Source organism: Agelaius phoeniceus, chromosome 2 (genome assembly GCF_051311805.1).
Source record: "Agelaius phoeniceus isolate bAgePho1 chromosome 2, bAgePho1.hap1, whole genome shotgun sequence".
In the NCBI taxonomy this organism is placed as follows: Eukaryota; Metazoa; Chordata; class Aves; order Passeriformes; family Icteridae; genus Agelaius; species Agelaius phoeniceus.
This window is the reverse complement of record NC_135266.1, coordinates 90425343-90445421: the sequence shown is the minus strand read 5'-3', so window position 1 is coordinate 90445421 and position 20079 is coordinate 90425343. Positions and strand designations below refer to the sequence as shown.

The window sequence follows — 20079 nt, the reverse complement described above, 5'->3', positions numbered from 1 at the left end:
AGATTTTAAAGCAAGCCTGCAGAAACAGGACCGTAAAATAAAATGTACCATTCTATTAACATTAGCTTATTCAACAGAAGGGGAGGAAATAAAAAAAATTTAAAAAATAGTAAAGAGCACTGTACAAAAACACTGAAGCTGAAATAAGACTATCAAATAACCTGCTTAAATAAACATTTACACTTAAAAGTTTCTATAAAGAACCTTTCAGAAACTGCTACAACTGACTGTAGGAGTTTTTAGTTCTCGTGGTGACTTGGGCCAGTGCTGCTGCCATGGGCTGCCTTTCCCTTTCCAAATGGACTAAACTGGGACTTCTCCAGGAGCCACCACTCAGCTGAATATACAGGACCACATGAGCATGCCAGCTCTGAAGTCATCAACGCAGAGAAGACAACATAGAAAAAATCAGCACATGGCAGGGACACTGACAGCAAGAGGTGAACGCCCTGGTACGGTGTCAGCGTGAGAGATGGGATGTAACAAAGACTCTGCTTTGAAGTTGGGGGTCAGTGGGGGATGCCAAGGGCCCAAAACAGTCACATCTCTCAGAAGTGAAGCATCACTGAATCTGTTTGAAAGACTGTGACAAGAAAATCCATTATGAGAAAAATCACCTCATGTGTGATCTAAAGTTAGGGTGCCTCAAGCTACAATTCCTTTCCCCTGTGCCTATGGGTATGTCTAAAGGGTAATTAAAAGGTGCAACCACAGCTCAAGTAGAAACTTCAAAACTTGTTTTGAATGAGTTAGTTCACATGTCAATGCAGGTGGTAACACTGAAAGGAGAACACAATGAAGTTACAATAAAAACAAGGCCAAATACACAAAAGATCAGCTTGATACAATCTATTAATTTACACAGTGCTTCATTAACAGCTGGGGGGAATTCTACGCTAACTACTAACTGCCAGAGGTATATCCAAAATAGCATTAAAATAAAGACCTTCTGAGGATAAAGTTGCAATCCCATTTCCTGAGAGCTCATTGACATATCCCAACTTTGTTAAGTCTGTCATTAACATCAAGCAGTCAGAGCAGAAAATACGCCAGCAAACAAAAAAAATCCAGAGGAACAGCAGCTTGAATAAAGGATAAAGGGACCATTAAACACCACCATTCAGCACCATTTGGGAATTCTGCAGAAACAGCAGCCCGCTATTTTCACAGCTCATGACGTATCTTTTCAGCCCGGTGTTTCATTTTCATGAAACGCCCTCAAGAGGCAAAGTTTAAAATCATTGTTACAGAGACCGCGCTACGGGCAACACAGATTTAGAGACTATGAATGGGACAAGTTTCTGTTGCATACAAAGTCTCTGGAACAGGACAACTGGAAACGGCCACCCAGCGCTAACCTTCCATCGTATACAGGCAGCCAAAGAAATAACATTTTAGGTGAGATAATGCGAGGCTACGGGGTGATATTTGCAGGGAGATGGCAGAGCTTTCTTAAATCAACTAACACCACATGGGATAAAAAAAAAAAAAAAAAAGCTTGGAAGATCCAGGAGAAAGTTTCCCTTCCCCTCCACGGAATCGATCAGGTTGGAAAAGAGCTCTCAGATCACCGAGTCCAATTGTGACCCAACACCACCATGCTAAACAGACCACGGCACTCAGTGCCACATCCAGTCCTTCCTCAAACACCTCCAGGGACGGCGACTCCACCATCTCCTTGGGCAGCCCATTCCAATGCTTAACCACGCTTCTCCTGAAGAGATTCCTCCTGATGTCCAAGCTAAACCTCCCCTGGCTCAGCTTACGACGATGTCCTCTCGTCCAGCCGATGCCCTGCCTCTGCTCGCAGCCCGTCCCGCGGTGGGAGCAGCGGCACCGGGGCCATCCCGTCCCCGCGGCACGGAGTTGCCCGACTCCGCGCAGCCAACCACGGTCACTTCCGAAGCCGGCGCTTTGGAAGCCAAAGAGAGTCCCTCCAGCCACGAGGAGCCTGTCCCCGGGCAGAGCAGCACCGGCCCGCCTCTCCCCAGTTCCCCCGCCAGCTGCGGGTCCGGGTCCCGGTCCCGGTCCCGATCCCGGCCCACGCGCGCGCCGCTCCCGCCGCGCCGGCCCCGGCCCCGGCCCCGCCCCGCGCGCGGCCCCCGCGCGCCTGTTGCACGCGCGCGCGCACGGGCCGGGGGTTCGCGAGAGGGCTCCCGCCGCGCGCGGCACCCCCGGCCCGGGCCTCCCCTCCCCCCCCGCCACAACCCGAGCCGCCGGCAGCCGATCCCCGCCCGGTCCCTCCTCTCGCGGGGACGCGGCCCCGCGCACCGCCCGGCTGCCATCACGCTCGCTCCGCCGGAGCCGAGGTAACGGGCCTCCCCCCCGCCCCCGTACCTGCTGCCGGCCCGGCGCGGCACCGCGCTGTCTCCTCTCGGGCCCGAGGCGCGCGAGCGCCGCTCCCTCCCTGCCTCCCTCCTTCCCTCCCTGCCTGCCCGGCGCTGGCTGGCAGCGGCACTGCGCACGCGCGGGGCGCGCCGCGGCGCCCTCTGGGAGGAAGAGCCCTTCCGGCGAGGCCGGCCGGCGGCGGCGGCGCCCTCCTCAGGACGGCGCGGCCCCGAAGGAAAGACTACGGCTCCCGGCAAGCAGCGCGCGCCCCCGCGCGGGCGCGCCTCTCCCGCCACGGGGCACGCCGGGAGTTGTAGTGCGACGGGCGGTGGCGCCGTGCCCGGGAGGGTTTGGGGAGAGGGGAGGAGGCGCCCCGTCCCTTCCCCGCCTGAGGGGCGGTGGCGGCGGCCGCCCGGGAGTGTCGTGTGCTGGGACACGGAGGTGGCGGTGGCTATGGCGCAGCAGCCGCCAATGTCACCGCGGTGTTAGGCCCCAACGCGCCGCCCGCCAGCGCCGCCGCCAGGGAGCTGAAGCGCTGAAAGGGGCAGGGATGTTCCCGAGGCTGTTACGGCCCAGGATAGTGCAGCGGGCTGATGGTTCCACTTTAATTAATGCAGGTCCCCTAGCGGTGGCCTCGGTGCCACCGCAGACCGCGTCACTGCGGGTGCGGCAAGCAGCGGAGCCATTTCGCTGTGCCACGGGCGATGCCGCGGCCGCCTCGGACACAGCGGCGGCCGCGGGCCGGACAGGCTGCTGGTCAGCCACGGTGTACGGTGCGACAGACACGTACATGAGATTGTGTGGCACCAGCGGGCCCGCACACCCTCAGAGGAGCACAGGGTGACGAGGGCAGGAGGGGGAGCCCAAGCAGCACCCGCCAGGCTGCTTCCAGGCCCATCCCAGGAGCATCGGCCCAATAAAGGCCCATTTCGAGGGGCACAGGAGCACAGTGTCAGGTGGGAACCCAAATTAAGGACTCAGAGAAAGGAACACCCTGTCCAGCCCCATCCCAGGAGCCTCAGCCCCCGAGCACCTTTAGGATTAGGGGTGTAGCTGTCTTCAGAAGTTTGGGATACAGGACGAAATGCAGGGGAAGAGCATTTGGGGATTGCACAGGACTCATTAGGGAATGATTAGGGCAGGAACCAGGGGTGATCTAGGTCACACAGAGAAACAAATATAGCATACAGGAATAAAAAGGGCCAGTCATGTGTCAATGGTTTGTGATGATTTGTCCACGTCCTGCACCTGATCAGTGCAGCCTGTCGGGTCTCCTCATTAAACTCCTTTTGCACTTTGCCCTGCGTGAGGGACTCGTGGTCAGGGCACCACAGGGAGCTGCTGCTGGGGGCTGGAGAGGCCGGGATTGAGGGGCAGCCACTGGGCACTGCCTGAGCCCAGCTGCTGGAAGGAGACACCCTGTACACGTGTGTAAATACTTCTGTAAATACACAGAGGCTCACTAGGGCACCTCTGTCCTGCTCAGCTGGAGCAGAGAGTGGGATGAGGCTGCCAGTGCTGAGTGGGAGGGCTCTGCGTGGATGGATGTGTAATCTGTGTCCATATGCATTTGCTTAATTGGTGCATGTGTGAATTTGTGCATGTGCCTGTAGGGAATACAAACTCTGTCTGGCTATGGCTTGGACATGGACATGGGGCTGCAGCAGCCTCCCCTCTCTCAGGCTACCAGATCTCAGATCATTTTGCCACATCAATAGATACATATATTTGTGTACATACACACACTGGTGTATTTCACGGGGCTTCATGTCGAAGCACAGCATTTCTACCCATTGAATTGAGATAAGATAGATTAAAGCAGACAGGCAACAGCTTTCTCCCAAAGCATTTGCCCAAAAAAAAAAAAAAAAAACAAAACAAAACAAAAAAACACCAAAACACCAGTTCTGCTTTTCTTTCAGGGATTTCACGTTTCTTGTACCCTACCTAAGCACATCTGTAATGCAGCAGGAGGTCTGGTTACAGTATTAGCTGGCATTCCTGATATACCTTGAATCAAATTACCACAGTTATGGGTGGCAGCAGAGATCTTCTGGTTCTCCTGGTTTTGATGAAAGTCTGGTTTCAGGTGCAATGGAGCTAATGCAATGCAGGTACAAGGATGAATTCCTGTTTCCTGTCTCTCTGCTCTTCTGCTCCCTTCTCCCCACCAAGTACATATTTTCAGGCAGGATAACTATGTTCATTCTCCATGTCTTGTGATAACCTACCTAACAGTCACCACAGATGACTCCTTTTTGGATCACAGTCATCACCTGCAGGCAAGGATTTGCAAAACTTGTGTGGGGTGAGGCTGTGAGGCAGCCTACCAGAGAGAGAGAGGCAGGTCTAGGCTGTCTGGGTCTGTGTGGTCACAGAGCAAGGCATGAAAACAGCAAAAAAGCACCACCAGAGTTCCGGCTGTCTGAAAGCAGAGATACCTGAGACCAGGCTGACATCAGGTGCAGGTAAAATTAAGACAGAAGGTAGCTTCATTTCTGACAACAACTTCTGAAGCCCTGAGAGTTTTTGTAATCTGAGTTAATTCAGATGGAGGGAATTTACTCTTAAACCAATACACAATTTTGAGCAGAATTTTTCTTCATGCAAAAGCAAGGCACACCCTCAACATGTTTTTAAACACAGCCTGAAAAGATGACAACAACAGTGAAGGCTGACAAATGACCCTGAGCTGGGGGAGGAAGAGTGGAAGTGGACAGAGTAAACAGATCAACCATCATGCTGTGATTGGGTTAAATTTGAGTTTAGGCAAAATACCCCTGGCTCTTGTTTTCCCCAGTGCAATGGGATGCCAGAAAATGGTATCACGATAATGCAGCCCTTTCTAAAAAAGGCCACGGAGCCAGACTGCTGACCATATTTAGCTCTACTAAGTTGCAATTGGCACCAGCAAGCCTTGGTTGTCACCCACTGACATTTTGTTCAGCCCTAAAAATGAAAACAGTTGCCTGCAATGTTTCAAGCCATGAGAGTCACCGAGGACTCACAGATGGGAAAGAGAAAGATAAGGCAAAGTATCAAGTTCATCATGATTTAGGATCTCAAGGCCACCACAGCCAAAAGGGTTGTTCTGTGTTTCTGAGGCGGTGAGAGGTAGCAGCAAACAGCAGCAGGGTCACAAGGCATGTCTGCAGCCACATGGGGTGAGCACCCACCAGGGAGGAGCAGCACCTGCCCCGTCTGCACCCCTGAACCTCACTGGCATGGAGGACCTGTCCATACTCACCATCAGTATGAAGTGCTCACCATGGGAGTCACTGTGACATGCTTTGATGGGTCCATGCCTGCAGTAAAGCTTGACTGCTCTCCTTTGCTTTGCCCAGGTTTGGCTGTGGAAGGGTGGTGCTGGGAGCTCTACCCTCGGGCTTACTCTTGGTGGCTGGTGGGACTTTTTCACTGTGCAGTGGAGAGATTGAAGCCTGGGAGTCTCCTGGGGGTCCCTAGAAGGAGGGCGGGCACCTTTGCCCAGCTGCTCAAGTCCGGGCCATTCCCACTTTCCTCTCCTTGTGTGCACCCTGCCTGGACAGATCAGAAAACCACCACTGCTGTCTGTGCCAGCTGCTGCATCCAGTGACAATGGGAACTGGGTAACAATTCCAACTGCAGAAACCACAAACTGGTGTGAGCACCAAGAGGAGTTAAGTTGTCAAGGGCAAAACTCCATCAGAGAGCAGCAGGAAGCTGATACAGATCTGGGGAAGGGGTTTGATCTTTTCCTCTCATGCAGGGGACACAGACTGCTATTGGTTCTGCCTCTCCACTTGTCTGCAAAGTATCACTCCAGGAGTGACAGAGTTAACAAATACAGTGGAGGAGACAGCTCTGTAAGCTGAGCTACGTGGTCACATGCACAGGTTTTATTTTTAACATCCCAAAACTACTTGATGTTTCTGCCTGGGCTTGCTCCGTGTCCTTCTGTTCTCTTCTCTTTCTTTGTGTGCAGTTCTCCTTCACCCACCTCACTTCAGCCCAGCTGAGCACAACCAGGAGAGAAGTGTTTGGTACGTGCACAGGGACTCTATGATCAAGGTAAGGCTTTGTAAATAGAGTTGGAGGTTTTTTTGGACATACCTTGATGGAATGTAATGGTTACTATAGCAAGCTATAAAAATCAAGACATCTTCAAAACAGCCTTAGTAATTAAGATGAAATAGAATAATCATGAGATGTCTTAAATGACACTCTAAAACAGAGGCAGCTGGTAACTGTGAGCACTTCTGTGACATACTACTCTAAAAAAAAAAACCCTCCATAATATATTCAGTGAATTAGCTGTAGTTTGCAGCACTGCATGCAAAATGATTGTAAGATGGGAGCTTCAGCAGCAGATCAGATGATAAATCAAAAATTCAATTTCTGTTATTTTCAGGAAACTCAGAGAATACAAGAACATACAGTAAGGGTCAGAGGAAAGGCAAGAGCAATCTTATGGCAAAAGTGCTTATACTTAAAATTAAATGAGTTTTGTAGATTGAGACTGCAAACTTTATGTTGGAAATCTAGACTGAATGAATGATGGAGTAAGAATTGCAAGAGTTAAAGGTACTACTGTACTATTTAGTCTTGTGACTGCTTAGCAATTTTTATTCATTAATCTCTTTTATTTTTATTTTATGACTTAGATCTTAACCAGTAGCTCTGAGTTTCTTTATACTGGGCACCTTTCAGAAAAGTATGTTAATGAGATTGTTACCAGAGCATAAAATAGAACCCGAGCCCAAAGAGAAAAAAAACCATGGTTTGGACCATTACCCTCCTTTTTTTTTTTTTTTTTTTCCCGTTAAACTGCAACCAAACTGGACCTATTCTTTTAAAGCACCTGTTGAACTCAAACCAAGACCAAACCCATTTCCTAGTTACCAATGCAAAGTGAAATTTTGCTTTACTGTGTCTACCAAGTACAGCACAGGGACCCCTGACAGGTCTGAGGAGCAGCAGAGCAGCTCCATGTCACAGCCTGCTGATCTGCCTGTCTCCCACAGGACTCCCCAGCAAGCCCAGCACATGATGCTGGTGCTGAGCTATCCTGCACTATGCCATCAGCCCAGGGGACCATTTCAGCACCTGGAATTTTTGGGTGGGATTCTCTCAGATGAACTATGGCTACATTGCACCAGGTAGGGAGGAGCAAGAAACATTGATGATCCAGGTGTTTTAGTGGGGAATGCAGTGCAGGGCTCCCACCAGCAGTGCCCTGTGTTACCTGTGCCTCACTGCTCTGAAGTCTCCCTGCTCCTCCTGTAACAGCTTTAGTGCATTTCACCAGACAGAAATTGCACAAGCAAATTTTGGTGCCACTTTACTGCCTGTGTGCAGCACAGATTTTCCAGGCAAGGGGGAGGCCTGATGGTGTAACAGCTTCTCTTGATCTCCATGGTCCTGCATGTCAGGTGTAGGGAGCTGAGGAGAAGCTGATGTGCTGTTCTGAGAACCTAAGCAACAGGCATGCTCCAGAAGAAAGGCAAAGAACATGAATTGAAGTCCTTGCCCAACTGCTGCACTATACTGTGGATTTATTTTTTCAGTATAAAGCAATTCCAACCTGTTCAGCAACTCTGAAATAGTGTTTATTGCCATGAAACACCACAGCCTCATCCAGATGATACCCAGAAGGAAATACAGGCGGTAGCTCCCTAATTGTCACAGCTTCATCCTTCCATTGTTGGGCTTATCCAACAAGTCAGTTGTTTCACAGAAAATCTTACTCCTCCTCATGTCTTATGCTAAGGATTTGAAGTTCACCAGGATTGTTCTGGAATCAAAGTGCCCCTGTAAAATCCATGTGAACTTGTTCAAGGTCACCTCAAAAGCAGGTCTTGTTTATGCTCACTATTAGTCTTATTGATGAAGATTTCATCTACACCTTTAATTCTCCCTTTCCACCTGCCCTGAGCCGTACCATACTCACTGCCTGCCTCATTTAACGCTTGGCTGGCAGTGAGTATTGTACAAGGTCAGTCTGAAATGGCAACTGCAGAGCAGGAGTGCCATCAAGGACAGTGACCCACTGTGCTGAGTGCCAAGGAGGTCACCCAAGCTGTAGCTCACCCTGCTGTGGGTGTTGAGGTGTGGAGTTTGACTTACTTAGAGGTCCCCATGATTCCAGGTGACATTCTTGGATTTGCTTTTTATTTTGTGTCTAAGGAGAGGACTTAAGAAAACTTGGGCTCCTAGGATTCATGTACAAATGCAGTGCATTATGGTTTCCAATGGCATAGTGATTTTGTCCTCACCTCTAAGAAATAAAAATATCTATTTAGCAAAAGGAGACCCAAGCCTGATTTCTTGACAAGGTTGTTAAGCAAGTAGTGATTGAGGAAGAGCAGTGCATGAAAGGAAAAGAAAATCACTAGTTAAAGAACTTACTTGGTGTCCTAGAAAATGTGATTCTACAGCTGGCTCTGCCAAAGTTTTTGTGCAGGAGGCATGCAACTGCAAGCGAAACATAAGAACCTGAGCATCTCTATGCTTGGCATTTTTGTCTGGCATTTACATATTTGTATAAAATACCATATTTAATTCTATATATTTTTATCTTTCTAAACTTTATTTCTACATCTGCCAAATAGAAGCAATAGTATTTTTCAACCTCAAGTGATTCTCTAGTATTGCAAAGATAAATTCATTATTGTGAACACAATCAGATCTAAGATAGTAAATATACTGACATGAAAATTCCTATATGGTAAGACAATTCCCCTCAAGATTTCAGTATAATAAAGATGAGATAAACGCTATATATTGGGTAACAAGGATTAAAAGAAATAGAGAACATTGCCCATCTGACCCATACACTTCACCAAAAGTATTCACATTCCTTCTGGTGTAACATTATATATAACTTCAGCATTCTTGGCTCCAGTATTTGGATGTGAAGTTTCGTGAGATTTTTTTAGGAGCTTGTTATCATGTTGTAAAATTTAGAAATTGTTTTATGTTCATTTGCAATCTCATCTCAGAGGCACTCTTTAGGGTCATTATCTGGGGTTCTGGTGGCCCTTTTTGATGTTTCTTCAAACTGGGAGGTATCTCTTGATTCTGTGCAAAGAGCTCAGGTACAATGTATGACCTTAGTATGTCAAATGGTCAATCACATACCAAATGAGAAAATACTTGTATTATTTTGGCTCATTGACTGCAAATTAATTAAATGTCTCCTGAAAATAAATTTTAATTGGTTTATAAACTGTAAGTTATTATCACTGAACTGGCCCACTCCAGACACAGACATAGCTGCAGTTAAAATAGCAGCTGTATATTTTTAAACCTTACTTGATTTGCTGTCATTATGGTCTAAAAATATTTACCAAAGTGGACAGACTATGGACTGTAATGTGCATTCTTTTCTTACACAGTAGCTTGAACATGATTGAAGTAATCATTTCTGGTTTGTTTGGGTTTTTTTGTTTCCTAACCCAGACCTGGAGAAATTTTGCAAGTTGCAGGGAATCAAGAAGTGTACAAGTTTAGAGAAATGTTTTGTCACCTGACTTATCTGTGTGTCACCTGCCTCTGGATGTTACATATCAAACCTACTGAGGCAAAATTTGTAAACTTTCTGCTGAGTGATTTGAGTTTATAGTTTGTGTACTTGCAATAATACCATCAACTAAACCTTAGCCAACTAAATTATCAATTAAAATACAGAGCTCCTGATTACTGGCATGTCAGAATAGAAGAAGCATTCAAACCCTGATAAATATCAGAAAGAAATTCTCTGTCCCTTCTTTCTGTCCTCTATGTTCACAGATTTGACAATGAGAACAGAGGAATAGATATCTTTTGTCTGAAAAGAACAGCATATACAAGTTAGAGATGAGGTAAACTAAACTAAAAAATGTCTGAATAATGAGGAAGACTGATTCGGCATCTGAATGCTGTGATATGGTCACTTTTCATAAACAAAGCATGTCTTTTCTTTCTCTACACATGATTTGGACAGGGTTTATTTCAGCACACAACAATGTGAAAGCAAGCTTCTCTGCAGAAACTTTGCCATCAGTCCTTTCTGTGTTCTGGAGAACAAGAAGCCCTATGCCTCTAATGTAGGGGGGGTTTTATCAACTCTTTCTCCCCAAGAGTTACTTTTGCAGTGGAAAGTATTGTTCACACAGTCATGTTTTTATTGCAGTGTAATGTACCCAGCCTTCCTCTGACCTTATGCAAGTCATGGCTGGGACTATTTTTAGAGATTATATTTGCAGCAAAATGCTACAAGAATGAGAGCAGCAAGGATGCCGCCAGTGTGAAATAAATCCATCTGTATCTCCTGCTTCTCTGAACTGCATAAAAGTAGATGTAACTAAGCAGCCTAAAGCAGGACAGGTGCCACCCCAAACCACATGTATTTAAGGGCTTGGTGTGGCTGAGGCCACCCTGGCTAGCACCCTGGTGTCACCTCTGTGCAGAAGCCAGCATTTCCTAAGGCAAGGCAGGGATGTTATAAAGGGAAGGTTTTATTTTCTGCATTGCTGTCTTGAGCTCTTTCCTTGCAAAGGTGGTGGTACCTTATACTTGAGAGTTCAAGTTTGTCTCTGAGTAAAGGGACCGCCAAGGGTGTGTGTTCCTTTACTCTGCAGGGCCAAGAAGGAATGGGGTTGATTCATTAGGAGGTGTAAGTAGGTATTGATCAGCACTGGAAATTGCAAAAGAACAAAGTTGTGTTGAGCAATTAATGCACATCAAATTTCCAAATGTGAGCGTTGGTATTTATTGCAGAGACCCACAAGCATTGCCTTTCCCAGATGTCTTTCCTTCTCCAGTGTTGTTCATGGCTTCCACTGCTAGGGTGTAAAGATGTGAAAGATATGAAGTTAAGAGAACACCTTCAAGAAAGACAGAGGAAGTTCTTCACATAGAATCTCTTTCCCTCAGCCTGAGCCCACTTCCTCTGCAGCACACTTCTCCCCATAGCTAGGTCACTTAACCCTGGGTTTGCAAAAGAAAAGCATCTAGGTAAACACTACTTTTCTTGAACTTGTTTTCTTTAACCTAAGAAAAATAATACAAAGTCTAGATTATTTTACTACCAATTCCTGTCTTTTCTCAGAGCCAAGTGAGCGTCTACCGGGGCTATGATAGTTCTTACTGCATGAAATGGCAGGGGGGGAAGATCTGTCAAAATTTTTTTCCTATTTTCACATAAAAAAGAAAAGCACCCTGGGTCCTGTTTAAAAACAAAACTCATGGTCTTCCTTATCGTTAGCTTTTTCTTTCAACAAAGATTCACAGTGATTCCAGAACCAGGTGGAATGCAGCTCCTATAGTAAGGAGCAGGAGTCAAAAGCTGGGAGGTTTTTACTTGCAGCAGGTTTTCTATGGGCCAAGTTACTGATACCAGTTGAAGGTATACAGGGAAGTAGTGACTGAGCAGCCTCTAGTTCTGTAAGCTAACAATTGGAGTGTGAGGGTAAATCAGGAAAGCAGAGTAAAGAAGGCCAAGGAAACTAGCTCTTACCCAGGCTGTTTCCCACACTGGAATAATCCTGAAGATAATCCTCACTCTTGACCTTGGTGGTGTAGAGCAAAGGGAGGTTCACTGTGAAACATTCATGTCTTTGTGGGGAGATGAGAAGAGGCCTAGGCCAAATCTAGAGAGGAAAAAGGAATGTAATTTTTCCTACTCAGTGTTGAGGAAGTGGGATGCTCCTTCACTGTGCCCCTAGCAGTCTTGATTTCAGCAGCCTGGTGAAATGCTGGGACAGAAAACAGCTCATACCCTGGCTGCCTGAGCTAAGGAGTAAAGACCTTGTCTGTGTCTGTGCTCTACCAGGCCAGGCTGTACTGTGGGGCTCAGAGGTGATACGTGACTGCATGGAGCTGGCAGTCACTTTCTCACAGCCTCATTCCCACCAGAAGTGCATGCTAACACCTCATGTGTAGAAACCAGCTATGGGCATGGAGGGTCTGTGGCCCTCCTCGTTCCTTCAGACAATAACTCCTGTCTCCTTGTCTTTGCCACACACAGCACCAGGCCCAGAAAGCTCCCCCTGGGCAACACAGGCACTGTGAGCGATGTTTCAGCCGGCACTGCCGCGCACCCATTGAGATCTCCGTGTCCTGCATGGTGATCAGCTGCCGCCTCCATTGCGGGGCCACCTTCCACATGTGCAAGGAGGAGGAGCACAAATTGCTCTGCCCCTTGGAGCAGGTGTCCTGCCTCAACTCAGCCTATGGCTGCCCTTTCTCTATGGCCCGCTTCAAGCTGGGGAAGCACCTCCAGGTCTGTCCAGCCAGTGTTGTCTGCTGCTCAATGGAGTGGAACCGCTGGCCAAACGTGGATTCAGACACAACGCTGCACAAGAATATTATGAAAGAGACCTTGAATGAAGAATGTCTGGACACAGCTTTGGCACTCAGAGACCAGCAGATACTTTTCAGGGCTTTGAAAGTAGCTGAATTATTTCCAGAGTGGAGGAAAAAGGATGAACTGGAAGAACTAATGGATCAAGCCATGGGTGGGGAAGCAGGTGCTGTGGGAGGAGCTGCCTGTGGTTCCCAAGAGGGCAATGACCAGTCTGAGCTCAGCCAACGTGAGCGGGAAGATTTGGCAAAGGACAAAGAGGGAATGGATCTGGGGAGTTACAAAACATGGGAGAACATTTTCAGCAAAGAGCTTCTGGCTTGCCAGGTAACAGGCTCAGCAACCAGCACAGGACAAAAGACAGAGGAGGCTTCCAAGAAAACAGCAGCAGCCTCCCGTGCTGCCAGCTCCACAGAGAAGGCAAAGGAAGGACCTGATGGTGCAGAAGAGGGAAAGGGCCAAAAGTCTGAACAAGTAACACCAAGTAGAGAACTGAATGGACTGGCTCCCTGGCAAGAAGGGGTCCTGGAGAGGCTGAAGAAGGAAGTCGGTGTAGCGGATTACAACATGTATCTGGTCCATCACGGGGGAATGCTCATCCGCTTTGGCCAGATGGCTGCTTGCACTCCCAGAGAAAAAGATTTTGTCTATGGGAACTTAGAAGCCCAGGAGGTGAAGACTGTCTACACCTTCAAAGTGCCAGTTAGTTATTGTGGCAAAAGAGCACGACTAGGAGATGCATTGGGCCACAAGATGCCAACTTCAGACAAGTCAGTGGATACCTCAGAACTGGGAATAAACATAGAAGAACTACCTAAGACAAATATAGTTGAAGCCACACTGCTGTGTGCTCTGGAGAAAGAGCTGAAAGGCCATGAGATCTCTGAAGCAAGAGGTATCGATGGACTCTTTGTGGATTTTGCAACACAGACATACAGCTTTCCTTTGGAGCCCTTCTCCTCCAGCGCAGTTCTAGCAGATATTCTGGATGAAAACAGCCCACCAGAACTGCACATGGAGCTCTACACTGAATGTGTAACCAGAAGACACAACAAAAGCAGTTCAGCTTTCACGTTCACTTGCAGTCATTTCTTTAGGAGGGATGAGTTCCCATTCCACTTCAAGAATGTGCACGCTGATATCCAGTCGTGCCTGGACGGATGGTTCCAGCATCGCTGCCCACTGGCCTACTTGGGATGTCCTTTTGTCCAAAATCACTTCCGCCCCGAGGGACTTAAGGCCAAGGTTATTTACAGCAAGCCTCTCAAGACATTTGCCATTAAGCCAGAGGTGGACACCCTTCTTGCTGAACCAGGCAAGTGCAATTTCATAGTGGATAGTCGAGGGAGAAGCAAGGACTTGCTGAGCAGCCTCCCAGTGGAAGTGCTCAAGTACATTGCAGGATTCCTGGACAGCTTCAGTTTATCTCAGCTATCACAAGTGTCAATGCTCATGAGGGACATCTGTGCCACTCTTCTTCAAGAGAGGGGAATGGTTCTGCTGGTGTGGGAGAAAAAAAGATATTCCCATGGTGGTACTTCTTGGAGAGCTCGCAAAAAGGCAAGTGACTGTGATACTGGGAAAAAGAGTCATGAGTTCTCTTCAGATAAAACATGGGGATGACAAGAAAAGCTGCATATAAATATGCAGATGTGGGGAAGGTTCATGAGGTTGTGAATTTGCATGGGGGTTTGTTGTCAGGGCCCAGGGCTGTAGGGTGGAGTACATCTAACAAAAGGATGAAGGTGTAACTAGGCATTTTCTGAAAGTCCCCACCCAAGCTCATCTTGGGTAACCCATTTGCATGTGCACCATTTCTAGGCACTGAGAACTAAGAATTCCTGATATTTAAGTACTACCATCCCCATTAAAAATGGCAGGTGATAACTAAAGCAGCAAAACCAGTAAGTATGAGGTACATAACAATACAGACCCATTTTCACTTGCTATGCCAGCCCTGCACCATCAGACATTCATTGCAGTGTCCAGAGTGAGTAATGCACACCCGTTGTAAGCATAGACAGGCATTTAAAGTCCTCATTTTCTCTTCCCAATTCTTATCCCCTCTCTTGCATTAGATCTGGCAGTTCAGCAGCCTGTTCTCCAGAGTTCACAACTGGCAGCGCAGCGATGTCCCGAGCATGTCGGAGCACCTGAGGAATTGTCCCTTCTACCAGGCAGAGCACAGGACAGACCCCGTGCTGCTGACGGGCATGAGCGAGTCTCAGGAGCAGACTCGAAAGACTTTGGTCTCTACTTTCAAGCACAGAGTCTGAACAACTTACTTCCCCTCTGCCATGCTCCCTTCAGGGCTCTGAGATGAAGATTTGGGGATTCAGGTGTAAAGATTGTTGCTTCCAGCTCTTCTTTGGACGTACAAAATTGGCTTCTCCCCAGCTGCATTTGAAACCTCTGCATTTTTTTCCCCTACATTAATTTTTTAAAGCTTCGACCACTGCATACTAACTTCACATGCTTTCTGTTTTCTGTTCCTGGTTTAATACAACATCCTGAAGAAAGCAATGAGGATCTTATTTGAAAACAGCATTTTTACATCCTTGAAGGTAGGCTGCTGCTCCTTTACCATGTGCCTGAGATAAGCAAGAGCAGTTAATGTACTTAGCTCAAATAGATCTGAAGCACCTTAGTTTTGTCTGAAAAGCCAAGTTCTCGGAGCACAAGTAGGTGCCCTCCTGCCTGGCAGACCTAGGGACTGCTAACCTGCTCTGAGACGTGGGCAGAAGAAAAGGACACCCCAAAATTACATTAATTAATTAGAACTCCAGTGACAACTTGGGAATTCACTGTGCAGCCACAGACCATCATTTAGGACCCTAAGGCAAGCACACGTAGTTGAGTGCAAGCCTAAGGCTGAGCTCATGGGAGCATTCAAACCAAACCAAAGCAAGCAAACTTGTTCTTTGTTAGAAGTAACCAAGTGGCAAATAATTTCGGAGACTCAATTGACTTTTTATATTTTAAGGTAACAACTTTCTGTGTTTTATCTGAAAATTCATTAAAGCCATTAAAGAATATTTGAAGTCATTTTCAGAACACCTTACCAACTCAGTTTTACAGATTCTAATTGTAAGCAACTTAAAACAGGATGTCAAAGAAATAATATTCTTTTCTATAAAAGAAAAGTAATTCAGTAACCCATTCAGTAACTGTTGTAGTGCATTTTTATATTTTGTAATACTTTGAAGTAGCTTTGTTTTGTGTCCCCATATTTTTCCTAAATGGTTTATCCCAGACTGTACTCCCCTCCCTTTACCTGTGTTATCCCTCTCCCGGGATGAGATCATCCCCTAACCCCCACTCTGGCTCTCTGTCAATCACTCAGCATCCCATCCCCTCCATCTAGAAGCTTCGGTCCAAGTCGTTGAGTGATTAGCCAGAGGCTGGGAGTCAGCCCCCCAGGCCTTGCCCCATATGCTGTCCTAGATGTCTATCCCCCAGCACCCATCCCTTAGAGTTACTTATTGGTTGGTAAAATGTTATCTACTTTTGGTTTCCACCTCCCTTTAAATGTAACCTTGGCACATCTCCCGCGGCTCTCAGCAGGAGGCCCCTGAGGTGCAGGAGCTCCTTTGGGATCCTAATAAAACCTTGGATTAACCCCTGCTAAGGGTCGGCCCTTTATCTTCTACCGATGTCTCTGGTGTCTCTTCTGCAGCAAAGGCGACCAGCCCAGGTGCCCTCAGCACCCTCGGGGCACACACAGAGAGTGTCTCCCTGCCAGCCCAGGTGCCCTCAGTACCCTCGGGGCACAGAGAGTGTCTCCCTGCTGTCGGCCGTGTTGGGGCTGACCCCCGGTGTCTGCCGACTCAGGACTGGCCCGGGGCTCCTGAGAGGCTCGCAGAGAGACCAAGACAAGTAACTGTATGGATAATGTTTGCTTCAGTTGAATGGTCTGGAGCATAGAATCTTTTTTTACAGAGCAGAAGACTGGTTAGGATTTGGTTTATCTTTTCATAAATACAATAACCAAAACCAGAATGGGCTTGCTGAGGCAACGGATGAGAGGGAACAGACATGTTACCAGCAGTGTCTGTCTCATTATACTGCTTGAAATCATTCCAGTGGTGCTAGTCAGAAATGCCATGGATGTGATGGCGGGTGAGATTCCTCTGAAACAGCTGTAAATTTGTCAGCTTAGGACAGTTTCCAGCCACTGCACAGCCACAGGGTGCTGACTCACCCCCTTTCTTTTTTAAGTTCTTAGCCAGAATGTGAGCTCAGGACTGAGGTCTGTCTTTCATCCCTCTGTCTCAGGCAGGAGAACCTTGCTGGGAGCTGGGATATTTGCTGGCCTGGAGCACTGCTCTTCTCACCTGTGCTGGCCAGGTGCAAGCTGGCTCAGGCAGATGGAGGATATGTGCTGCCCTTGCCACCCTTGACCTCACTGCAGATGTGAGATGAGGTGGCCATGCAAGAAGGAGCCCTCTCTTATCCAGAGAGGTTTCTGATGCACCTGAGCTGAGTGCTTGGTAACCAAAGGCATGAATTGCATGGTGACCCAAACCACCCTGAGTACAGCTCAGCCTTGCCTACACTTGCAGCTTAAGTGGTCCCTGTGAGATTTTTAACCATATGAGGATGTTTTTCATCTCCAGACACACACCCTCAGGGGCATACAGTCTGAGCTGTGAGGACAGTGGAATGGTCCCAGGAACAGGAAAAGCAGCACTTCTTTTTCTTTTTCTTTTTCTTTTTCTTTTTCTTTTTCTTTTTCTTTTTCTTTTTCTTTTTTTTTTCTCTTTTTCTTTTTCTCTTTTTCTTTTTTCTTCTTTTTTTTCTTTTTCTTTTTCTTTTTCTTTTTCTTTTTTTTTTCTCTTTTTCTTTTTCTCTTTTTCTTTTTTCTTCTTTTCTTTTATGCTACTCTATTTTCTGCCCCTAGAGATCCTTTCTGGGAAGTCTCACAATGCTTTAGACATGAAAATTAACTTCTCTGCACAGGTATCCTGCAGAAAACACAAGTAGCATCCCAGGTTTATAAAGAGGAAATGGAAGGAAATGAGCACAGGGAACCTAAGCTGGGCCAGGAGCAGTTAGAACCACTCTGATCCTTCATCCTGAGGCTTAAGCCACTGCACAAAAACAAACTGTCCATCCTTTAAAACTGCTTACAAAAACTCATGTGTCCTCAAATCATTCCATAACATGAGCTGCCCAATATTATCTCCTTGTTTCACCCAGCAAAGTTGACAGATGTGAAAACATACAGCCAGAATTCCTAACTTCCTAGGTCTCTAGGAATACCTAAGAGACCTAGAATTCCTAGGTCTCTACATCAGGGACTCATTCTTCACTTACCATGTATCTGATTTTGAAGGATGCTGAGCACCCAACTGTAGCTGCAGACCACAATATCTGCAAATGCATGTCCAAAAAATTGGGTGCCAGAATCTATGCTGGGTGTGTGAAAACGGAGCCACTTACTTTTATGGATAATTTGGGGAGGGTGGAAAAAAAGATTGCTTAAATAATAAGGTCTCAGAGTAAGTCAGTGTTCAAGGCTGGCAGGAGGCGATGAAAAATTTCAGCCTGTGAACAATCTCTCACATGATCAGCCACTTTAGCTGCTGTAAAGTGCTGTGGCTGCCCTGAAATTTTGGCCTATGTTAGGTGTGAATTTGGCTCATTTTACCTTTAGTGGCAGTGTCACCAGCACCGCTGCCATTCTGCTCCTGGCTGCCTTCTGTCAGTTCCAGAAGATTTTGTTCTTGCCACTCCCTGCTCCTGGAGATGGCACAACTTCAGTTCCAGCCTTATTAAAATGGATTCTGCTTATTCCCTCCATAGGGAATGCCTGAGTCAGACTTCAGGGGGATGCAACCTTTGGAAATATGATTGTTGAGGTCAGAGTTAGGAATACTGCAACCCTTACCTTGTGGGATCAGCCAGGGTGTGCATAGAACATCCAGGAGACTGGATCATTTCCCTTCTGGCTCATTTCCCTTCTTCCCTACAGGGCATGCTGGAGAGACACAGAGTGTTCATTCATAGAGAGACATATTTGCTCCTGTGAATATATAGGTGTATTTCTGAAAAACTGTAAATTTGATTAGGTAACCTTCAGCATATCCAGTCAAAGCTGAAAGTCCACAGCCAAAATCTTCAGGTTAGTCTGGTCAGCCTGATCCGGGAGAGGCAAAGCTGTACAGGGACGGGAAGATCACCCTTGCATTTCTGCATACTCACCTGGCCAATGTCAGCAGGGAGCTGCTTCTCATTTCATCCCAGCCTTACCAGGGGTGGAGAGCTCTGGGCTGGTGTCAGATGCAGTTTTATTAATCTCAGGGTCACGCCAAGCTAGCTCAGTGTTGGTGGTCCTGCCATTAGCAGAGTCAGCAGAAGATTTAGGAGCTGGAGGGAACTGAATTTTCCTGCACTGTGTGTCTTGGTGAGCACAATGCTGGCTTATTTAAAAGGTGAGAGGCTTTGGTTTGGGTTCAGCAAGTCCTTTGCTGCTGGTTTGAGTCTGTAATTTGGCAAAGAAAACTTTGGTTAAATCTCAGCTTGAGTAATTTGATTAGAAGAAACTGATCATGTGGTGTCTTTCAAAATAGTCTATTGTTTTGGCAGGGTCTGAACTGGAAAAGGGGATCCAATTCCAGCAGAGCATTGAGGTTGCTCTCAGTCCAGCCCCCACACTCTGGATCTTCATGACTTTGATCTTGTTTGTGCTGTCCTCAAGTCCTGTGAAGTGCAAGAGCAATACTCCACACACTCCAGGCTGATGTGTCTTGCAGTGTTTCCTCTCACTGGAAAAGTGGAACTGAAATGAAGGCATCGTGGAAATCAGAAAGGTCAGAGCAGGGCAAAAAAACTCATGACAAGAGAAGACAGGAACCAGAAAAGGTAATGGGTTTGGATAGAGAGACCTGCCTCTTTGTAGGTGGTGTGAGGAGGGGCAAGAGGAGACAGGTGAAAGGGCACAGGAATGAAAGGGGTTGGGATGTGCTGCCAAAACCAGAGGTTTTCTGGATAGAAGGATTTCCTTGAGAAAGACTCTGGAAGTTCCCAACTGGTGCTATACAGTAACATGGGGCAGAAGATAATTTTTAAGGGGTGAAATTGCAAGTGACCTGCTGACATGTATCCTAAGTCTGGGTTGAGGGAAGGAATTTTTTGATGGACCTCCAACTCCCAAAACGGAGAGAGCACAGATAAGGTGAAGTTTATCTGAACAGTGCCTGTCATTTTGTGAAATTCTGTAACTCCTTGTTGCATTCTTAGGAATAAAAATTATTATGGTATTAAAAAATCCATTCAAATTCAGGTCCTAGATTGTTTTCTTGACTTCATCACATAAATGTATGTTTTGCCTTCAAACGAGGTGTGGCAGTTCCTGTAGTCTCATATTCATTATGCTCCTGTCCTCTGCTCTGCTCTTCACTATCATTTTCCTGGTTGAAGACTTT

At 46.9% G+C, this 20079-nt stretch overlaps 2 protein-coding genes across 3 annotated transcripts in view; one reads left to right on the top strand and one right to left on the bottom strand.

Annotated features, from left to right (window-relative positions):
* Positions 1-2484, bottom strand: part of KPNA1 (karyopherin subunit alpha 1) — a 58288-nt gene extending 55804 nt beyond the window's left edge. The window contains exon 1 of the mRNA XM_054653004.2: positions 2338-2484. The gene's annotated coding sequence lies outside the window, so the exon portion shown is untranslated. The remainder of the gene's footprint in view (positions 1-2337) is intronic.
* FBXO40 (F-box protein 40) lies at positions 2263-19954 on the top strand. 2 transcript variants are annotated; one of them, XM_077174232.1, is made up of 5 exons: positions 2263-2309; positions 6293-6378; positions 12317-14212; positions 14731-15216; positions 19241-19954. In XM_077174232.1, exons 2-4 carry the CDS (start codon positions 6370-6372, stop codon positions 14926-14928), a joined length of 2103 nt encoding a protein of 700 aa, XP_077030347.1. In that variant the 5' UTR covers positions 2263-2309; positions 6293-6369; the 3' UTR covers positions 14929-15216; positions 19241-19954. The 2 variants fall into 2 exon arrangements, with proteins under 2 accessions (XP_077030347.1, XP_077030348.1); XM_077174233.1 differs by lacking the exon at positions 2263-2309 and adding an exon at positions 2498-4442 and having other exon boundaries at positions 19241-19953.
* The last annotated feature ends 125 nt before the right edge of the window (positions 19955-20079 follow it).